The sequence below is a fragment of the Triplophysa dalaica genome, chromosome 7, assembly GCF_015846415.1.
Source record: "Triplophysa dalaica isolate WHDGS20190420 chromosome 7, ASM1584641v1, whole genome shotgun sequence".
NCBI lineage: Eukaryota > Metazoa > Chordata > Actinopteri > Cypriniformes > Nemacheilidae > Triplophysa > Triplophysa dalaica.
In genome coordinates, this window is record NC_079548.1 from 15,892,809 (window position 1) to 15,912,586 (window position 19,778).

A 19,778-nucleotide genomic window follows, 5' to 3' on the forward strand; every position below is an offset into this window, starting at 1 on the left:
ACCTTTTTCAAGACGTTTACATTCGGATTTCATTTTGACCGATGAGACGTCTTAATGGAATATACAATGTGTTAGTGTTAGAAACACCTCAGCAGGAAGAACAAAGTGTAATTCAAATACACAGAGAGAACCCTGAGGCAACAGGAGGAGATTTAAAGGAATTCAGTGAAGAGAAAATACTGTACGAGAGGAACAACTTGCTGTGGTTTAGAGCAATAAGTAGCATAACAATTAGATGGTTGGGTTTAACACAACTGCATTATGATGATTTACAGTAAAAACTAAATTTAAAAGTGACATCATAGAAAACCAGATTTTGTGTTGTCTTTTTTAAAAAGCTTTTACGGTCCAGTATATGAAATTTTGCGGTACCTAGTGGTGAGGTTGCGAATTGCAACCAACGGCTCACTCCAGCCCTCCCTTTCGAAGCACTACGGTGGCTGACACAGAACTAGAATGTCCTCATGTGTTTACTTAGGTTACAGAGGTTTCATATTTGCGAAACGCTCTCTGTAGAGCACTCTGTAGAAACAACATGGTGAATTCCAAGTGAATGGACCTGCGGTGTATGTAGATTGAAATAGCTCATTCTAAGGTAACAAAAACATAACGCTTCATTATGTAAGGTCTTTATACACCTCTGAACACAGTTATAATATATTGCATTTCTGTCAATAGATCCCTCAAAAAATGACACACTGGGAGTTTAAGAAGGTTAGCAGAATGGATTAAAGGTCTTTTTTAGTGCAAGAAAGCTTGACTAATATTAAAAATGGATTTTCTTGAAACGAAATAAAATGCTTCATACTGTAATTGCAGGGCTATGGACCTTTTAACATCACCACCTTAATCATAGATAAGAAGTTTTTGCCAGGGGAAAGAGCTGATAGAAGAAAAGATGACAGGAGAGTGAAGGGTATCAATAGGTCAAGAGTATTCTTCCTCTTCATCCAAGCCTGTGACACCGCAAAAGCAGCAGATCTTTCAAGAAGATATCAATTTATGGTCTTTTGCTTCTAGACACTACAAAGCACTTCATAATCACAGAAGCCTCTGGTCTCGGGTCAGTCCTGTCTTTTAATGTGCGTTTTTTCTACACACCAGTAGTAAGGGTAGTAAAACTTCACCTTCCTTGCTATGATAGAGGGATTTTTAAAAATGTTAACTACGAGTTCCCTTTATGTCGGTCTCTCGACGTTGTGTCGAGAACGACAGATGGGGTTCGCCCTTGAGACCAATCAACTCTGACTACTATAGAAAAGGCTAATGATTTGCATGCCGGCTTCGTTTTATACCGGACATCCGGGGGCGGAGACCGGCATGCAAATTTCATTCGCCAAATTTCATTCATTTACCTTTTGTTCTTCAGAGCCTGCATTAGATGTCTGGGCGTCCAGCACGCGTTCGCACTGCGGGCAGATTGTCATTCAGAAGTTGCGGTCACGGGAGGCTGTCTTCCTACGGGAACCAGCCACCATTTTATCTGATACCTGGGCTGTGACATCTGTGGCTACGGCCTCGATGACCACCCATGTTAGCAGCGTTAGTGATATGGGGAACTCCATTCCTCCCCACGGGTAGGAGGTGGCCTCTGCAGCGCTTCTCTGATTAAGAGTTGCGCTCACCCGGTGTAAACCCGAGCCGGATGGCCTCTCGCCTGTAGAGAGCTAAGGCCCCGTCCTTGAAAGGTTACCGGTCAGGGCTGTACCCATCTTTCTCCAAGAAAGCTCTGGGACCCCCCGACCACCACACTGGAAGGTTACAGTTTCACGAAAGCTTCGAGCTGACACGCCCAGGCTTGTTACCGTCGCTTCGCTGAGATTGTGACGCGATACAACGTTGTGGCGTTTTCCATAGGCAACCACATCTGTCGTTCTCGACACAACATCGAGAGACCGACAGAAAGGGAACGTCTTGGTTACGTATGTAACCTCAGTTCCCTGATGGAGGGAACGAGACGTTGTGTCCCTTATGCCACAAACACGTATCGTATGCTGCTGCAGTCGTGAGAGGCTCTCAGGCTCTTCAGAACAAGAGGTAAATGAATGCTGCAAATTTCATTTGCCAAATTTCATTAGCCTTTTCTATAGTAGTCAGAATTGATTGGTTCTCGAGGGCGAACCCCATCTGTCGTTCTCGACACAACGTCTCGTTCCCTCCATCAGGGAACTGAGGTTACATACGTAACCAAGACGTTTTAAATCATAAAAAATGTATCCAGCTTAAAAAATATTTTAAAGGCAGTCACATAATTTTATGGCCAAAAGTATGTGAACATATACTTTTAATAATTGATTCTGGCTATAAGATGTAGCCATTACTAACAGATGCATCAATAACATATACAGCCATGTGATCTCCCAAGCAAACATTGTAGTAGATTGAGGGTCCTTTTTATCCGTGGATGGCGTTTACAGTGTGCAAATAGAGATCTTTACAGTTCTACAAAGCACAGAGCTGAAAACTGAAATCTTTAAGAATGAATTGGATCACTGAATATGAGCCAGACACCATCACACTCATCACACTGTGTGATATAACCAGTTATTAAGGCCTGGGTCTATGGAGCTGAGAAATCTCTACGAAGGAGCATAATAAAAAAACTGGCTTGTGGAATTGAAGTCCCAAAAGAGGAAAAACACAGTTCGGTTGATAACCAAGCAAGCAGATACTGTATAAACAAAGAGAACAAATATTACATTTATTAAGGAGCATAACTTTGGGGTGGCTAAAAGCCAAAATAACAAACCAAATGGATAGAAATAAAAAAGAGTACAATTAAATCAGCTTAATAATTACCAAAAAATAAGCAGTAACAGAAAAATAAAGTACACAATGCTGAAAAACACCAGTGCTCTTGTGTCTGAATGGGAGCCATGTTTCTAGTGAAAAATCATCCCAGAAACTGTTAGAGAGGACCAAATCTCTCTTAATGAAATGTAAACAAGCACATACGGATAGCTGTTTGGGTATTCACATTCGTTTGGCCATGTGGCCTATTAGTGAAAGCATCATTACTCTCTCTCACTCTCTCTCGCAACCACACATCTGGTTTATTATCAGCGGGACAGTGCATAGGCGTATTGATTTTAATACTGTATAAACTCTATATTTTATCCCATTCCCCTAAACCTAAAGATCATAGAAAACTTTTTGCATTATTAGATTTTCAAAAAATATGATTCTATTTGATTTATGAGCTTTATATAAAAACAAGGCCGCACAAACCCACACACTTCCGTTATTGTCAAAGGAAAACCATTTGAATCGTTGTTCAATTTTGTTGACCATTTTGCGTGTTGTTTCTTTTAAGTTCAGTCATCTTAGCTAAAACAAAAGAGTTGCCTTTGGCTTTAAAGAAACATTGCGCTGAGTTAATGTAAAGCTGTGTGCACTTGTGGTGTGTTTATCTTATAGGCAGGTAGAACAAATTGCTGTTTCATCTGTTTTTCTTTTCTTCTCATTTTCTTTTTATGCATTTATTCAACCATTCTTGACTGCTCTTTTCCCCACTGCATTCTTCAGTCTTTGCCCTCTCTCTCTTTCTCTTTCTTGCTGTACAGTAGAGATGCTGATTGTGGTTATTTGTCTGGTTTTGATCACTGGTTCTGGAAGGGAAGCACATGGTTCCTGTCAGGTTTTTGGATCAGGAATCCAAACCTCTTCTCCCTGTATGATCAGAACATATGCTCACCAATTAGAAGCCTGCTGCCTTCTGCCAGGGTATCAAGATGCCAGTTCTCTCTTTTCTCCCTATCTGTCTCTTTCTGAATGTCGACACGTGTCACTTCATGTGTGCTTTGAGCTGTTCATTCACAGAAAGGTTACTGTCTCCCTCTCAATCATTTTCTCGTTTTTCACTGAGATGATATATTTGAGGTTGTGTAGATGTGGTTAGTGATGTTCTTAATACCAAGTCATTTGAGGTTAAGGAATACAGTACAATCACATCCTTCTTTTCATTGATCAACATGTGTTATACGTTATCAACTTTGCTTTAGTTCTCGCTTGACAAACCAGTTTTATTTGTTGCTGTTATTTTAAGATTACAGAAACATTTATAGTAAAATTAATACATCTCTGTCCACTTCTTTTCAAATATAGACTGATAAGCATGTCTTCTGTTCAAGTAATTCTTAAAATCAGAGAAAACTGGTGGTAATGATATATGAAGATCCATATGAATATTGATCATATGAGTATCACTGTGCTCAATGATATTGTAGTACAAAAAAACAGCTCATGCCCTTTGTGTTTATATATTTAGTGTTTATCTGCCACATTTGCACATTGTAATTGCTTTAACACTGTGAATCATTTGGTCCGTGAGTCTGTGCACCAAACTGCTATATCTACTGTATAATAAGCTGTGCTTACTAATAAAATAAGATTCACAAAGTGAAAATTTCCAAAACATTCACAATTTTAGGCCATTGTTTTTGATGACTAACTGAATGTGAAACCATCAACATTTTTAGTCCTGATCAAAGCAAAACAGGTTGAAAATACTAAAATACTTGGGTCCGTACATGTTAGTACACACAAACAAAAAAGTGTTTTTCTTGACATTTGTTGCAGATAACAATTATACCAGTTTAAAGAGGAAAGGGGAAGTTTTGAGTCAGAACCTCCACTTTATCTTTGAAGTTGAACAGATGCAAAACTGAAATTACTGTAGATCTATCAAACTCAGACAGTGTATATTTATATCTTATTGTTTACTGCAGAGGAACTAATTGGAAAAAGAGATTCTCTAGAATGCGTCTGGAAAGGTTCAGTCACAGTCTGAATGCGGTGGTGCGTGATGACTGTATTTATTAAATCTGAGGCCAGCGATAGGCTCCGTCATGCCAGAAATGCTGAATGCTGCTTTCTCTCTTCCGCATTATTGCACAAACGATCAACATTTTTTAACATCTCTTCCTACATCTTGCATACATCTCTTCAAAAGCACATCTCCAAGCCTCCACAAGAAAAAACTGTATGAGATTTTTGTCAGACTTGTATTCATACATACTGTATTATCTCAGGAGAATATACGGATAGGGTTGAGATTAATGTTGCATATTGTTATCACATGCAAGGGCATGCATATATACAGTAAATGCATTACGCGTTGCATTAGAAGCATATGCATCACCGTTTGTTTTTTAGGCAGGCTGCATTCATTTATCAAATATTGTGATGCATCACATTCATGTTGCATGGATTAGTTTATCAGTGTTGCCAGGAATGCCAAGAGCGTGATACTAGTTATTAATTCATATCAGACTCGAAAAGCAGCTGGAGAAACTTTGGGTTTCTTTGTCCATATGTATAATCAGCCAGTTTCTCATTAACAAGTTAAATTACATACGTTTATCAGATGTAATGATGTTTAATAAGATGAATAAATTAATATTCATAGCGTTTTTTATAGTTGAGGCTCTGTTGAAGAAAGATGTGAAAAAACAATGTTCTTCACTCCAAATAACATCTCTCACTCCTGGGCTGCTGAGATACTGCATGCCAACATGAAGGACACATTAATAAAAGCGTTTAAATTCAAGCCTTGCTGCACTGCACTGGGGAATAAAATGTAGTTGGTTTTGAGGTGAAGTTTAAGTCTAAATATTTATCTTACCTCTGCAGATATCTTTTGTGCTTTGATGTATCGTTTCAATAATAAGAAATAAATCTCTGAAGATGTTGTGCCTTTGCACAGCTTCTTCTCTTGCACAGCTGTAATTGGCTTTTTATTCTTCCTGCTTTACCCCAGATCATTCTCCTGTGTTTTTCAATTGCGCACTCATTAACATAGAGACTAAAGCATCGTGTAAATGCAGATAACATTTTCATAGATTAATATGATGGACGCAGCAAGCGCATCTTTAAGTGCACAGAGTCACAAATGATCTGAGGTGTAACGTTTCACTAAACTAAAACATTAAACATGCACACGCATGATTGGCCGATATTTTCTACATTCTATATTCATCAACAGTTTCTAAAGGTCACGGCTAATAATCTTCATCCTTCATCTGTGTCTTTGTGATGGATGCGTGCAATCGTGTAGGTTGGATTATCTGTGCGGCACATGGGAGTAAACTGTACTCGGGTCTCTTGGCCTTGAGCTGAACTGAAGGTTTGAAGGGCGAATGGCTTTTCAGCTCTGCTGGACACAGTGTGTTATTTTTAAATGCAGTCTTTTAGTCATTTTAAGTGAAAATTAATAAAAAATATATTTTTATGGATGTTTGTATGTAGAGTGACAATAAAATCCGCATTTAAATGTTTTAACATAAAGACACAGCATCTAGAATGTAAACTCTATTACAGTCGAGACATTTTGTTATAATGTTAGGGTCCTTCGAAATTCATAGAATATAGTACTTTACTGTTGCTGGTCCCATCTGGATATCATTTTAATACAAATATTTTATTTATTTATAAGATGCTATATAGATTGTTTGCACACAACGCCACGGCACTGCGTAAAGTGCAGATGGAGGGCACAGACTTATTTTCTCATTAGGAATTCACTATCACAGACTCAAAATGCCTACGATCTTGCGTTGATGTTTAAATCGATCAAACCATGAAACCATAAGGTGTTTTTATTGCGTAGCAAAAGTTGATGTTCGTTAAGGGGGAACATGTGGGTATTGACTGAGAAACTGAGATGAAAGGGGCTTGTAAACCTGAATCTGAACTGCAATTGGAACTCATTCATCTGCAGGATCACTTTTGCAAAGGCTCAAGCAATAACATTTTCATAACTTGTGATATTCATACATTTGTTTTTGTTAAATTTATTTTATGTTAAAGGGGTCATATGGCGCGAATACATGTTTTTGTGTGTCTTTGGTGTGTTATAAGTTGCCCATGCATGTATTAGACACGTAAAATTGCAAAAATTAAAGTGTTGAAATAAAAGATCATTATATCTAAAAGCAATTGCTCAACCAGACCTGTCTGAAACGCCTTGTGTAACCACACCCCTACAAATGTACGTCATTTCCTGGTATGAGACTAAGACCGGCCAAATGTAAACGCAAGTTAGGGGGCGTACTTGTAAATCTCATTGTATCGTCACTGCCACAGCCATGTCGTGTAGACGCTATGTGTTTCGTTGCGAAAAGAAAGCCTCTTTGTTTGCCCTTCCAAGAGATGACACAACTAAGAATGAACGGTTAGATTTTATTTACAACACTGTTCCAAAAAAGTACAATCCGAATATTCAAGTTTAAGCGCATTTCACCGAAGATTGCTTCCTGAACCTAGAAGATATCAAGACTGGCAATGCACGAAAGCTTTGGTTAAAAAGTGGGGCCAATTCAACCATTACAACTTTGCATGACAGGCGCTTCAGATTCGCAGCCTGCAAGTACATTGTCATTGTAAAAGACTTTGCTGTGGACAAATGCGGGTTGAGTTTGTCGTGTGTTTGTGATCTGCAAATGCAGACACGCGCGCAACGTGAAAAAAGACAACATAAGTCCTAATAATCATTAACGATGTTCTAACTAGAGGCAACAAATGTCGTGTTTATAATGGGATTTTTTGTCTTTGCTGAGTCGCGACAAGACGTGGTGTAACACTGGTTGATCAGGAAGGGCCAATGCACTTGCGTTATTTATTATGTTACCATTCCCTGCTGTAATGTGAGCTTGTTTCTATCTCACACAAACTCTGTATGCTGTATATGGTTGTTTATTTATAGTCTTTAAAACGTTGTATATAAGAGGTAAAACAGTAAGCTATAGTTTACATCCTCCTCAAGTCCCGCTGACAAAGTTGATGTATCGGCTTGGTCATCTTCATTTTCCGTATCAGATTTGGGCTTGAATATAAGGAAGTACCGATGACATTTTATCACCTGTAAGTAAAAAATAAAGAAGTTGTAATCCTGTGCAAGCAGGTGGAAATAAAGATAGTGAGAGGACAGGTGGAGGTTTACTGTATTTTATTTCTTCAGTTCAAGTCTCAAGTCTTCTGAATCTTTTTCCTCTTTAACACATGTTTGGTTGTAAAGCTGGCCATGTTTTTGCCTGATGGGTTATAAGCCCACCAGCCACAGGCCAGGGCACTAACAGCCTGATCTGCTGACCCATGAAGTGCATGTGAAATTGCCCTGCAGGAGCAGAAAGTATAGGAGCTTTGGTCAAAAGACTTAAGGATTGTAACAGCCAGTCCCCCATGCAGTCCGCTGGTTTTGCTTTCAACAACATCAAGTTCTGTGAAAACAGCTTTGCTGTCGGGTTTGAATATCATGAGAAACCTATTGTCGATCTCCTCAGCAGTTCCCACGGCAATGATTTGCCATCTCGAGCCAGTCTCCGAGAAATTGTTAGAATCTGAGGGGCGTAGTGTGATGTTCCCTTTGAAAGCAAATGTGAATGACAGACTTCATGGCTTTGTCATCACACCAGGACAGACTTCAATCTGTCAGAATAATGTGACATTTGTGCCATCAAGTGAAGTGAAGGTTCGTTGTCAATTCAATTGCCCACCTGCAAAGAACTAGATGGAATGAAACTACTTCTTTATTTTGATGCTGAGATGCAGCACGAAAGGTAGCAATAAAAGACCACATTAAATAATATATATACTAGAATAAAGTCAGTATAGATTTTGAAGTGCATGTCCAGGCGTTATATAAAAAGATGCCCTGAAAACATATATAATGTGTAATGTAATGGAGTACTAACTTTGTTCGTTTTTTTGTTTATTTTCATGGGCATTTTCAGCCTGATTTCGTAACTATTTCACGAGTTGGCTTATTTGTATGAATTTGCATGTAAATACACTCATACTGAAGCTCTCCCTTTAACCCTTCCCCTTAACCTTACATCACTAGCATGAAAGAACATCGTACTAAAAAGTACAAATATAATCGTACGAATTTATACAGTTTAACCAAAATTAGCCACATCGTAATAAAGTTATATTTTTACCATGAGATTGTGTTGGCATGTTTACCTACAAATATAGAGATAGTTCTACGCTTGTAGAGGTGGCACAGACAGAACACGAACAAAAAGAAGACCAAAATTGCAAAAGAGAGAAAAGAGAGAAGAGCCAGCAAAACTGAAGAGACGGTGGTCTTTTTTAAACTGTAAGGATGTCACACCTTACAGACGTGACTGACCCAATCAGGAGATGGTACCTTTGGAGGGAAAGTTAACTGTCTTTGTCTTCCAAGATCACGGGTCTCAAATGCTGACAATGTTACAAGCGTTTCCATGATAAATAAAGAAACGGGAGACTCCCACTCAAAACAAAAGTTTTGGCAATGTATGGAAATGACATAGCAACCAAATTAATATCAAAACACTTCAAATTCGCCTCCATTATTTGCAAACTGGAGTGGTGGCTGTGGGACATGGGATGCTGCCTTTATATGGTAGTGTGGCATCACCAGGGTTCAGGTCCCCAGGCTGGGACAGCAGGTGTCAAGCCTTCATCAGATTTTGGGCGGAGCTGTGCGAAGGGTTCTCTTTCTAGTTTCAGCAGCTCCTTTGACTCTGGCGTAGGTAATTCCAGCTCTCTTTATGAGAAGGATCTGCACCTGTGTTGCATGGGAAGATGCTGTTAGTGGATGTTGGACAGCCAATGGTGTTCACCACTTCGTAAAAATGTAAGCAACACTGGTCCAACATTGGTCACAGAAACATTTGAACAAAACACAACCAACAGAATATTTACAACCGAATTCAAATGTTAAACAAACATCTTAAAGATTTAATTAAACATGTAAGATTTAAAAATTAGATGTGCTTCTGGACCAGTATTTCACCTGGCAAAGTGGTCTATAGGAATTGCCCCACATTTTTAACATCTGGTGAATTTTCAGTAGCAAATTTTACACTTCCTGTGGCAATTTTGCCCCAAACCTCCGTTAACTTCCATCCCTAATGCACATTATTGCCCTGTGGTAGGTAAAAACACCTCTCAGGTAGATGGAGGCTCATGCTGAGCATCCTAATGGAAAGAAGCTGTTTTTGTATCAGGTGGTTCCACCTCAGGGGTTTCATATCCTTCTTTTAGAAAACTGTGGGGACAAAAGGTAATTTAGAGATGCAGGAGTTGATGCTTTTGGTCCTTTTGAAACACGGTCTAAGTGTCAGTGGCAAAAGGGAAAGCAGATATGGTAAAGGGCTGGGCAGACTTCACCATCTGCTCCAGGGCTTCCCGTTTAAGTCAGACTGGTTTCCGTAGCAGGAGGTGCCAATGTGCACAAGGAGCACTTCTGTACAAGCTAGGGAATCTCAATGCGCTTGTCTCTTTGAATTGTGCAGCCTTTATGGGGCTTTATTCTGAAATACATATCAACAGTAAATAAGTAATTGACAGTTCGGAGGTTTGAATGGCAAACTAAGCCCACTGAGGATTTAACAAGTCAGTTCGCTTCACCTTAAGTGAACCTCATCAGAGATGCGTGATGTGTCCCGCCAAACTCCTGCGCCTGACTCGTGGGTGTTAGTGCTCGACATTTTCTTTCGTTCCTTCCTTTACCTCTAGCGCTGACAGTCTGCGCCATCACCAGCAATCCTAAATCCCTCTGTCCCTGAGCTATTCTGTCTGCTTCTTATGATGTACTCTCTATCTTTAGTTTAGCTGTCCATGTGTACGCTGGGGACAGGAAGTACCTTGTACCTGCCAGTCTTACCTATATATTACTTTATAATTGTATCATGTTTGATATTCTCCATCAACCCATGAAACTAAGAGATAAACTTTGACAGCTGTAGAACTACATAACAACAGTGTGTAGACAGTGCTTCATTTCAGTTCCAAACCACCACTGATATTAAGTAGTTTGTCCTTCTTTCAGCGTTTATTCTTCTGGAGAGAGACTCGCATTGAGACACATGAACATCATTGAGGACTGGCGGTACATGCTGGAAGGTGGGGTCTGACATTAAAAGGTTTAGAAAACCAATTTGTTGGAGTCATCTTATTCTACTGAGTGCATGGTTCTATTCTATAATGGAGTGTTCATAACCATTATTGCATGTGGTGTGTCTTTTACACTATCTCTAAATGAAGAACTACAGTACATAGGACCTCTTGAGTAGACACAAGTGCATCCGTATGCAAGATAACAAATGATGCCGTTGGCTAAGCGTGGTGATTGATGAGCCAATGCCAGGGTCATTGCCTGTTGCCACGGCAGCAAGACCCCATGACTGACAGATCGGATAGAAGCATACCCGAGGGGGTGGTGTCAGGAAGGAAATGTCTTCTGCACATGGAGACAGAGAGGAAGAGATGGAGACAGGTTGAGAATGGGAAGATGAGGGGGCTGTTAGAACGATGGATCACTCAAAAAGAAAGAGGCTCTGAGAGAAAATGTGTATTTATATATATACAGAGAATACTTTGTATGTATGTTGATTCTTATTATATTCTACTACATATATCTGCATTTTGGCAGATATTCAAGGTATGCACATTAGCAGTGTCTGTTTTCCGATTGAACAAGCGAAACAGATTGTTTATTTTACTTTACTTCTTTATTCACTTCACTTATTCACTCTATTGTTTATTGTTTCATTGAATAGAAAACCTTCACAGTCATAGAACAGAGCATGGGAAGATGACCATTACTGTAATGTTCAACAGACGGTGAAACATGTCAACTTATGAACTCATGAGTGACACGTCTTTGACATGTCTGTTATCGGTCATTATATGAAGGCTGTAATGATGACATGCCCATTGACTCTGAAAGTCATATTGATTCCTTGTGGACCCTGTCGAGGCAGTGCCACTGTACAGAGCACAGCATTATCATATTTTAATGAATTCATCTTAATGAGGATGCTTTGAAGTGACGCTGCAGATGAATTTGGTATAAAACAAAAACTCATCTCAATCGAGTTGCTTAAAATAGACAACTAAGCAAAGAAAGGGCGTTAAATGAGTTGCAGACTGTATAAGTGAATTATCCATGGATGGTTTCACACACCCATTGTATGGAATTATTATTCATGTGCATGACCAGATAAAAACAGACTAGACGGTGGAGCAATTGTTTTTTTCTGTCAACATTACTCGCTTTGTTGATCTGTTTGGAATACTCACATCAGGTCCTTTATTTGTGTTAGTCAGGCATATATAACTGCAATAACATTTATGGCAAGGAAGATAAAACACTACATTTGTGTAATGTTGCACGTCCAGTAATGTTCTTTGGTTAATTGGATGAAAAGATGATAAAGTTTAAATACACCTTAATGTAACTGTGTGCCTGTGTATGTATACATTTAGCAGATGCTTTTATCCAAATCGACTTACGTTGCATTATCTTATACATTTATACATAGGTATGTGCAATCCCTTGGGATCAAACCCACAACCTTGCGTTGTTAACGCAATGCTCTTACCACTGAGCTACAGGAGAGCTGTATATGTGAATGAGTGTACGTGTGTGTGTGCACATGTGAATATATACACATTTACATGTATGTGTGTGCATGCTTGTGAAAAACTACAGTCCGGACACATTTTTTGGTTGCCAAAACCAAATCATTCACCTTCTCACACCAGACACTGACTGTTAATACTTTATGAAGAAAAGTGGTCACCCTGGCAACTTTACAGATCTTCAGAAACACGCCGGCCGGTAAATACACCACCCATCCCCTTCTTTCCATCCTGTGACAATCCACCGTAGAATTGGCCCTTTAATGGAAATCGATTTAAGGAAACAATACAAGACCACATCACAATAAAACTCTTATGTAAACGGTTGAAATGCTCCAGCCCTCTCTGGCTTTGATAAAAGCGTTTAAGTGGTTCTCAACACTCCTGATTTAAATTTTCCCATCATCGCTGCTTGGTCTTCCAGCTAACCTCTGGGACAGAATGGGAATTTGTCTCAGGAGATAAGTGTTGTAGAACCTGCTTATGTCATAATGGAGTAAATGGAGGTAGCACAATTACCGCAGTAAGCATGAAAGGGCTTATATAGCGGTTTTATTTTATTGTATGGGAGAAAGAGGTGTTGTCTTTGTCTAATTTTCACTGATCGCTGGAAGTTTTGGTATTATTTTTCGCTCATTTGGAAAAACGAACGACTTGCTTGAAGTTTGTACATGATGATCATTTAAAGTGACTCTTGCTGGTTTCTTCTAGTCTGCCATGCACTGGAAAATCACCAGATGTTTAGTAAGATGTCCAATGGTTTGATCTAAATTTGGTAATTGTGCGTTTCCTTTGGTGTTCCGGTGGCTGTGAAAGATATCAGCGTGTCATTTTTGAATGGGTGAGTGTGTTAAATCAGGAGGCAGGGAAGGTTTGGGTGGCAGGCTGTCAAAAAGATACTGGCATTGTGCCATTAGCTGGAGGGTGCTGACACTCATTCCCCGCTGAGAAAGTAATGCTTGTGGACTTCATTTTTCCTCCACTCAAAAGCAAGATCTGTTCGAAATTTTGTCTGCTCACCTTCCATCTCTTTTTTTTACCTTCCTCTTCCTTCTGTTTCCTCTCCCTTCCTTTTGCGTCTCTCCTCTCCCCTCCTGTCAATTTTCTTCTTCTATCCTCTTCTCTGCTCCCTTTATAGAGCCTCAATGATAACTTAATCAAACTGAGAGGTAAGCCTATAGACATATATTAATCACTTTGCTAAAAGCAACAGGTTGACCATAGACGCCACAATTAGAGATATACACACTCCACAGGGTGGAGTAAAAGAATTCAGATGGGCGACAGGAGAGCAAATGAAATGGGAAAATGGTGGCATCCATATCTAAGATAATCTGTGTGGCAGGTCGACGTGGGTGCAAAAACTCATCAGGTCAGTGACTGATAAGACATAGAGACATGGTAGATCTGTTCAAAGCCTTTAGATGGAAAATGCTCGAAACATTTAGCTCCTGGCAGAGCACTTGAAACTTCTCCAACTGGATCAACACAAAGTGCCACATTTTGCTGAAAAGCCCACATTTAGGACATCTGGGCGATTCTGTGAAAATGTCACCTGACCATGAAAATTTTTAAATTGGTATGGTAACAGAACAGGTTTTAACATTTGCGTGTTCAAATACCCATGTGAGAGCTCTCTTCAAATTTGTAAAGCATTTGTTTTATTTTTAGTGCATGATTTTTCATAGTCAGGTAAGTGCCATTTTCAGGATTGTACATCCATGATGCTACATATTCCTCATAAATGAACACATGAAAACTAATATAAAGTAACTACTTTGTTATTATTAAGTTCTGGATTATTGATCCAGAACTTATTATTGGGTATTTTTGTTTCAGGATTTTGCATTTTATTTTGCAGAAATCCTAAAAACTTTACTCCCAAAAAACGTGTTTTTTTTGTCACAACCATAATCCTTTTTTTAAATATATGTTTTTTTCATAGAAAAAATCTCTATCAACAAGGTTTCAATAAAATATAAACAGATAGATCAATATAAGCGTAACAAATTCTTTCTCTAAGCATTTTTATGTCACGTCCATAACGTCGGAATTTACCATCTGGGATAGTCTTCAGAAAAATCACTGATAAGCCTATCACAATTTAATTCGGATTTAATCATTGAGCAATTGGTAAACAAATGAGGAACATCACACGCATTGTATTGTGCAAGAGATATGTTTGTGAGAGACTTTTAACACAAATACATTGTTTCTTTTCAGAAGGCATTTATTTAGTTACTGGAGATATTTGGGTCACTTTACTGAATATGCTTTTTAGAGTTTTACCTTTTTAAGACCCAAAGACAGTAAGAAGATAACAGAAGATAGCATTGATAGTCAAACGAGCAATAGTGTTGAAATGAAGATACACAGTTATGTCATCTGGAATGGCATGGGGTTGAGCAAAGGGTTTAACCATTACAGTAGTTCAATTCCAGCAGTACGGATGTGACATTTCAGTCAAAACTTGAAAGATAAATTCTCAGGGAATGTATTTTTTTATTAATATATTGAATCATCTGTTTATATTTTCAGTAATCTCTGCTGAGTGATCCAGACCTAAAACGAATGTGACAAAACAGACACATTTTTGAGAAATGTCATACTTTGTAGGATTTCTAAGATTTAAAATGCACAAACCAGAAGCTATAATACCCAACAAGGCGGAGAATGTATGGCTCTATAGAACGCAAAATAGGTATTATACTTTATTTTTCATGTGCCCATTTATAAGGAATATGGACTGTAATGGTTGTGATAATTGGTGTTTACCTGACAATAGACAAACTTACTTAAAAAATATAACTTAAAAACCTCACAGGGGTTTTAAAACATCAAATATTGACATGTGAATGGTGTATGGTGAAAACCTCAACTGTAAAAAATCCTTTTAAAAACAGTAATTATATGGCAGCTGAGCCGCCATAAAAAAAATTCAGATAAAAATAACATGTTTTTCTGGTAAATTTTCTGGTCTTTTTTTCTTCTTTTTTTTGATGTCCTGATTGACTACTGCTTTCATGTAGCTTCAGTATGATTTCCATAATGTATTTCTTTTTTCACTATTCATATGTTTGACCCTGTGCACACACACACCTGTCAGAGAATTCATGTCATTCAATCAGTCATGCCCTTCTATCTACAGCCCTTTAAACTGTGGTCATCAGTCAAACCAGGTCATGCCATTTTGTTCCAGAACATTCAATCTGATTCTTTTCAATGAATGTTTGATAAGACTTTTTTATTCAAAGAAACGTACACTCTTGTAATGCTGGCTTGGAAAGCTAATGAGCTTACTTTAACAGGCACACGCACATACATACACTTCTGAACATGTCACAAAAGTGGCTCTCGTACTAATTGAAAGTGAATTTTTGCCTTTTATAATTGGCCCCATGTTTTAACGGTAGCCGGCTAACCTCACGGTCACAGAGGTCGTCGTCACATCAATTCACAGAACTTCAGGACTACAGGTGGGTTCCTCTGTGTTGTTAGGGGGAAAAAAGAACATTAGCTATTTCATTTTTTGTGAGTTAATTTCGAGTGTAAATTTATTTTGGCGCTGCAATAAACTTTGGTCTAAAGCCATCAGAAATGTTTAGCTGTTTTCTCTTCAGCTCTAAAGAGAAACATCCTTGGTCAATAATAGTAAATGACTATTGGCATGTTTACAATGCAAGTTAACACGCCAGACAGTAAGTGGTGATGGCAGCTCCATCTTTGTTTCAAACAACAGCTTTATTGACACCTTTAAAGAGATTTGTTTATTTGCGTGGCGTGCGTCCTAATTTTTTGCGAAGTTTCTAGCAGGTGCCATTTATAATAGCTAAGCTATGGCAGTTGTGTTGTTTACATTAAATTGTGTGTGTATATTGATCCAAAAACTGCAAGTTTAAATTGCCAAATGAATGAGTCTGGTCCAAAAACATGTCTTTGATTTTATAAAGAAGGACAGCTTTTAGAGTTTTGTGTTATCATTGTTTAATAAAATGTAAGCCATCTCTCACAGAAAATCGTCTCTACTGTTTGTCCTGTCAATTAAAATGAAATTGAATTTGAAAGAGAGCAGGAAAAGAATATGAGCTATCACTCATTTCAGGAAATGAGCACAATATTCTCTTGTGAGCCATGCTTTCCTTTCCTGACTCGCTCTACCTCTCTTGCTTTTAAAGGGTGTTTCTTATCAACCATAGTTGAGGCATGAAGAATGAGGATATGTGAATATTAATGTCGATTTTGTGGGATCCGGTCTGAAGGCTCAGGCACTGGTAATCTATCTTGAGTATTTGTCTCTCTGTGCACACGCGTACTGTAAGGTGCCACCTTCTCAATCATTCATGCATCAGTCACGCTCCAATGTCTCTCTTTTACCACCAATCTTAAATCCCAGGTGGGCACATTTCTGCATACTTTATTTCTGACCGAAGATCTGTAACAGTACCTTCTAGGCTAGGACGTTCTCTGCTTTGAGTTGGCTTTTAAAGGTTACCGATCCATCTTTCCTATTTTTCTAGGGTGTGAGCGAGATTAGAGAATGAGGGTGTTGATTCACTCTTAATCATAATTATCATCATCATCAAAATGAGGGTGCCCAATGCCTCCGATTCACTTCTTTTCTTTATTGTCCATCATCAAAACCATCTTTCTTCTCTCTTAATTACATATATCATCTCACTTTCTACTTTAAACACACATTAGACATGTTGCTAAAAGCAGCGTGAAATAAATCAATGAAGGGAATAAAGCTGTGTGGTTTTAAAAAAGGTGGTTCTTTTTGCTCCATTACTTTCAAATGGTTGGTTTAGTCTGTGTGGAGGAAACCTTCACCGGGAAATGAATATAAACGCACCCGGGCTTCCGTCTTTTCTCCTCCATTTCATCTGAACCTTGTGTGCTGGGGTCGTTCCGTCTCTCTTTCCTCGAGGGCTATGATGATGATTCGCTCTAAAGAGTGTCCGAAAGACACTCTGAATCCTGGATTCAGAGACCCACAGCAGAATAGAGCGTGTCCTTTAATGTGGATGGTCAGAGGGTGAGCCGGAGGACGTGTCGTAAAAATAAAGACGTTCCACCATTCTCGCCCTGTTCCTTAAACTAGTCTCAAAGCTATAGCCCCATAACACCCAGATAATGTGTGATTTTCTCTTCCTCTCCCTATCCTTTGCAGATGTACATTGATTATAGCTGAAAGAATATTGCAGGTTATTTTTAACCTGCTATTTTATATATGTTATATGCTGTACATAAGCACAACATGTGTATGTGAATGTACAGTATTTTTTTCATTTACAGTAAATACATGAACCCTGAAAGGATACAACATTTGTAAAGCATGAGATGGTCGTAATATAATCATTACCAGTCCTGCATGTGTAACGTTATTTATGTCCTTATGTCATATATCACCAGTTATAAAAGAGAACGCAAGTTCATATCTTATATTATAAAACGGTCAGTTCTGGTCCTTGATTTTGATTGGGTGAGCGGAGTTCTAAGCCGTTATAAAATACCCAGGTACCCCACTGCTTCTTGGGGCTTATTGCTTTAATATTATCATGATGTGATTCATGAAACACTGTTTACATTGAACTGAGTATTTACTTGAGTATTCATTATCTCAGAATCACCTTGGTTTCTCCAACTAAAAAAGTAATTTCACCTCAAAAACGTAAACTCAAATTATAGGCATTTTGTAATGAATAATTCATGTAAGTGTTTTAACAAAGTTTAAGCTTCATGTATGCTTTTAAATTGTCTGGCTCACTCACTCGAGTGCCAATCTTGCATTTATGTGTATTTACTGTAATCGTGTATGTTGCTTCTTTATACTCACACTGTTAAAACATTCTGTATACAGTGTTAATGGCAGAAGTTTGCCAGTAACTTACTGAAGATTTACATTTATGTAATTTTCCGGCAACAATTTGTTCAAAGATATATTACAACATTAACATGTCTTTACCTTAACAGAAAAAAACACTATAAATATATAGTATAAATAATACTATATAAATATGTTATATAAATAACAGCCTCATGACTTTCTTTCTTCCGCAGAACACAACAGAAGATATTTTGAAGAATGTTGGTAACCAAACAATGGTGGACCTCTTGACTTCTATTGTATGGACACAAAACCAATGCATGTCAATGGGTACTGCTGTGGTTCTGCTAGCAATATTCTTCCAAATATCTTATTTTGTGTTCTGCAGAAGAAAGAAAGTCATACATGTTTGAAATGACAAGGGGGCGTTTTCATTTCATTTTTGCGTAAACTGTCACTATAATTGCATTAGGTCTTCAGTCACATGAACAGAATGGTTCAACGGTTAAACGTCTGAGCGTGTAAATAAGTTGTTGTCGGCTCATTTCATTCGATAAATCAAATTAACTTGGTATTTTTCTCTTTTTAGGTGTTTACACGCTATGGGAAGTGTTACATGTTTAATGCTGCAGAAGAAGGCAAGACTTTGAGGACCACAATGAAAGGAGGAACAGGGAATGGTCTGGAGATCATGTTAGACATCCAGCAAGATGAGTACCTACCTGTGTGGGGGGAAACAGGTACACACATGCACACACACACACACACACAAACACACACAAACACACACACACAGAGACACACACACAGAGACACAGGTTAGTTTTAGTACCCTCCATTGTTTGCATTTTGGCTCGAGTTATTTTCTATCAACAAGCCTGTTGACATCACAATCATAGCCAAACACAAACTCAAGTCGACATGTACACTTAAGCTTTCTCGTACTGTTCTTTATTAAACATTCCTCCACAATTACACTGACATGCGGTCCTACAGGTGTCTGATTAGGGCAGGTTTACTCAATGGTTTCGGTGTGACATCATCCCCAGGGAACAGTGAATATTTGTAAGATTTACAGAACCTTGAAGAATATCTGTGATACTGCAGTAGTGTAGACAAATCCTATGGGATTGGTTATCAAACAGAATTTCTTGCATGCTGTTTGATTTTCCTGATGCAGCTACAGTGTTCTGAACAGCGGTACAAAAATCCTTCACTTTTTTAATAATGTTTTGATAACCAGGTAAAACACACCTTTCCTTGTAGCATACGAGACGGTTCAATAGAGATGAAAGCATTTAGGATTAAAATTCATGCATTGAGGGTTCTTTGTCAACGATTCATTAGCATTTGAAAGGTTACAAGTCTAGCGGAGGCTGAATTCAAATTTGTTTCAAGAAATATCAACAATGAGAAAATGAAAAGGAAGTAGGGCATGAAGACTGTATATTTCATCAGCCGTTTTTGAAGGGTGTCCTTTAAAACTGTGCACAGAATACCTGCATTATTACACCTCTTAGGCTGATAAATCATTTAGTTT

General features: G+C 38.4%; 1 protein-coding gene across 2 annotated transcripts in view; it reads left to right on the forward strand.

Moving 5' to 3' along the window:
* Nucleotides 1-19,778, forward strand: part of asic2 (acid-sensing (proton-gated) ion channel 2) — a 243,554-nt gene that overhangs the window by 192,422 nt on the left and 31,354 nt on the right. For both annotated transcript variants that reach the window (XM_056752708.1, XM_056752707.1), the window contains one exon: nucleotides 18,828-18,978. In XM_056752708.1, the coding sequence (XP_056608686.1) occupies nucleotides 18,828-18,978 (151 nt within the window). The remainder of the gene's footprint in view (nucleotides 1-18,827; nucleotides 18,979-19,778) is intronic.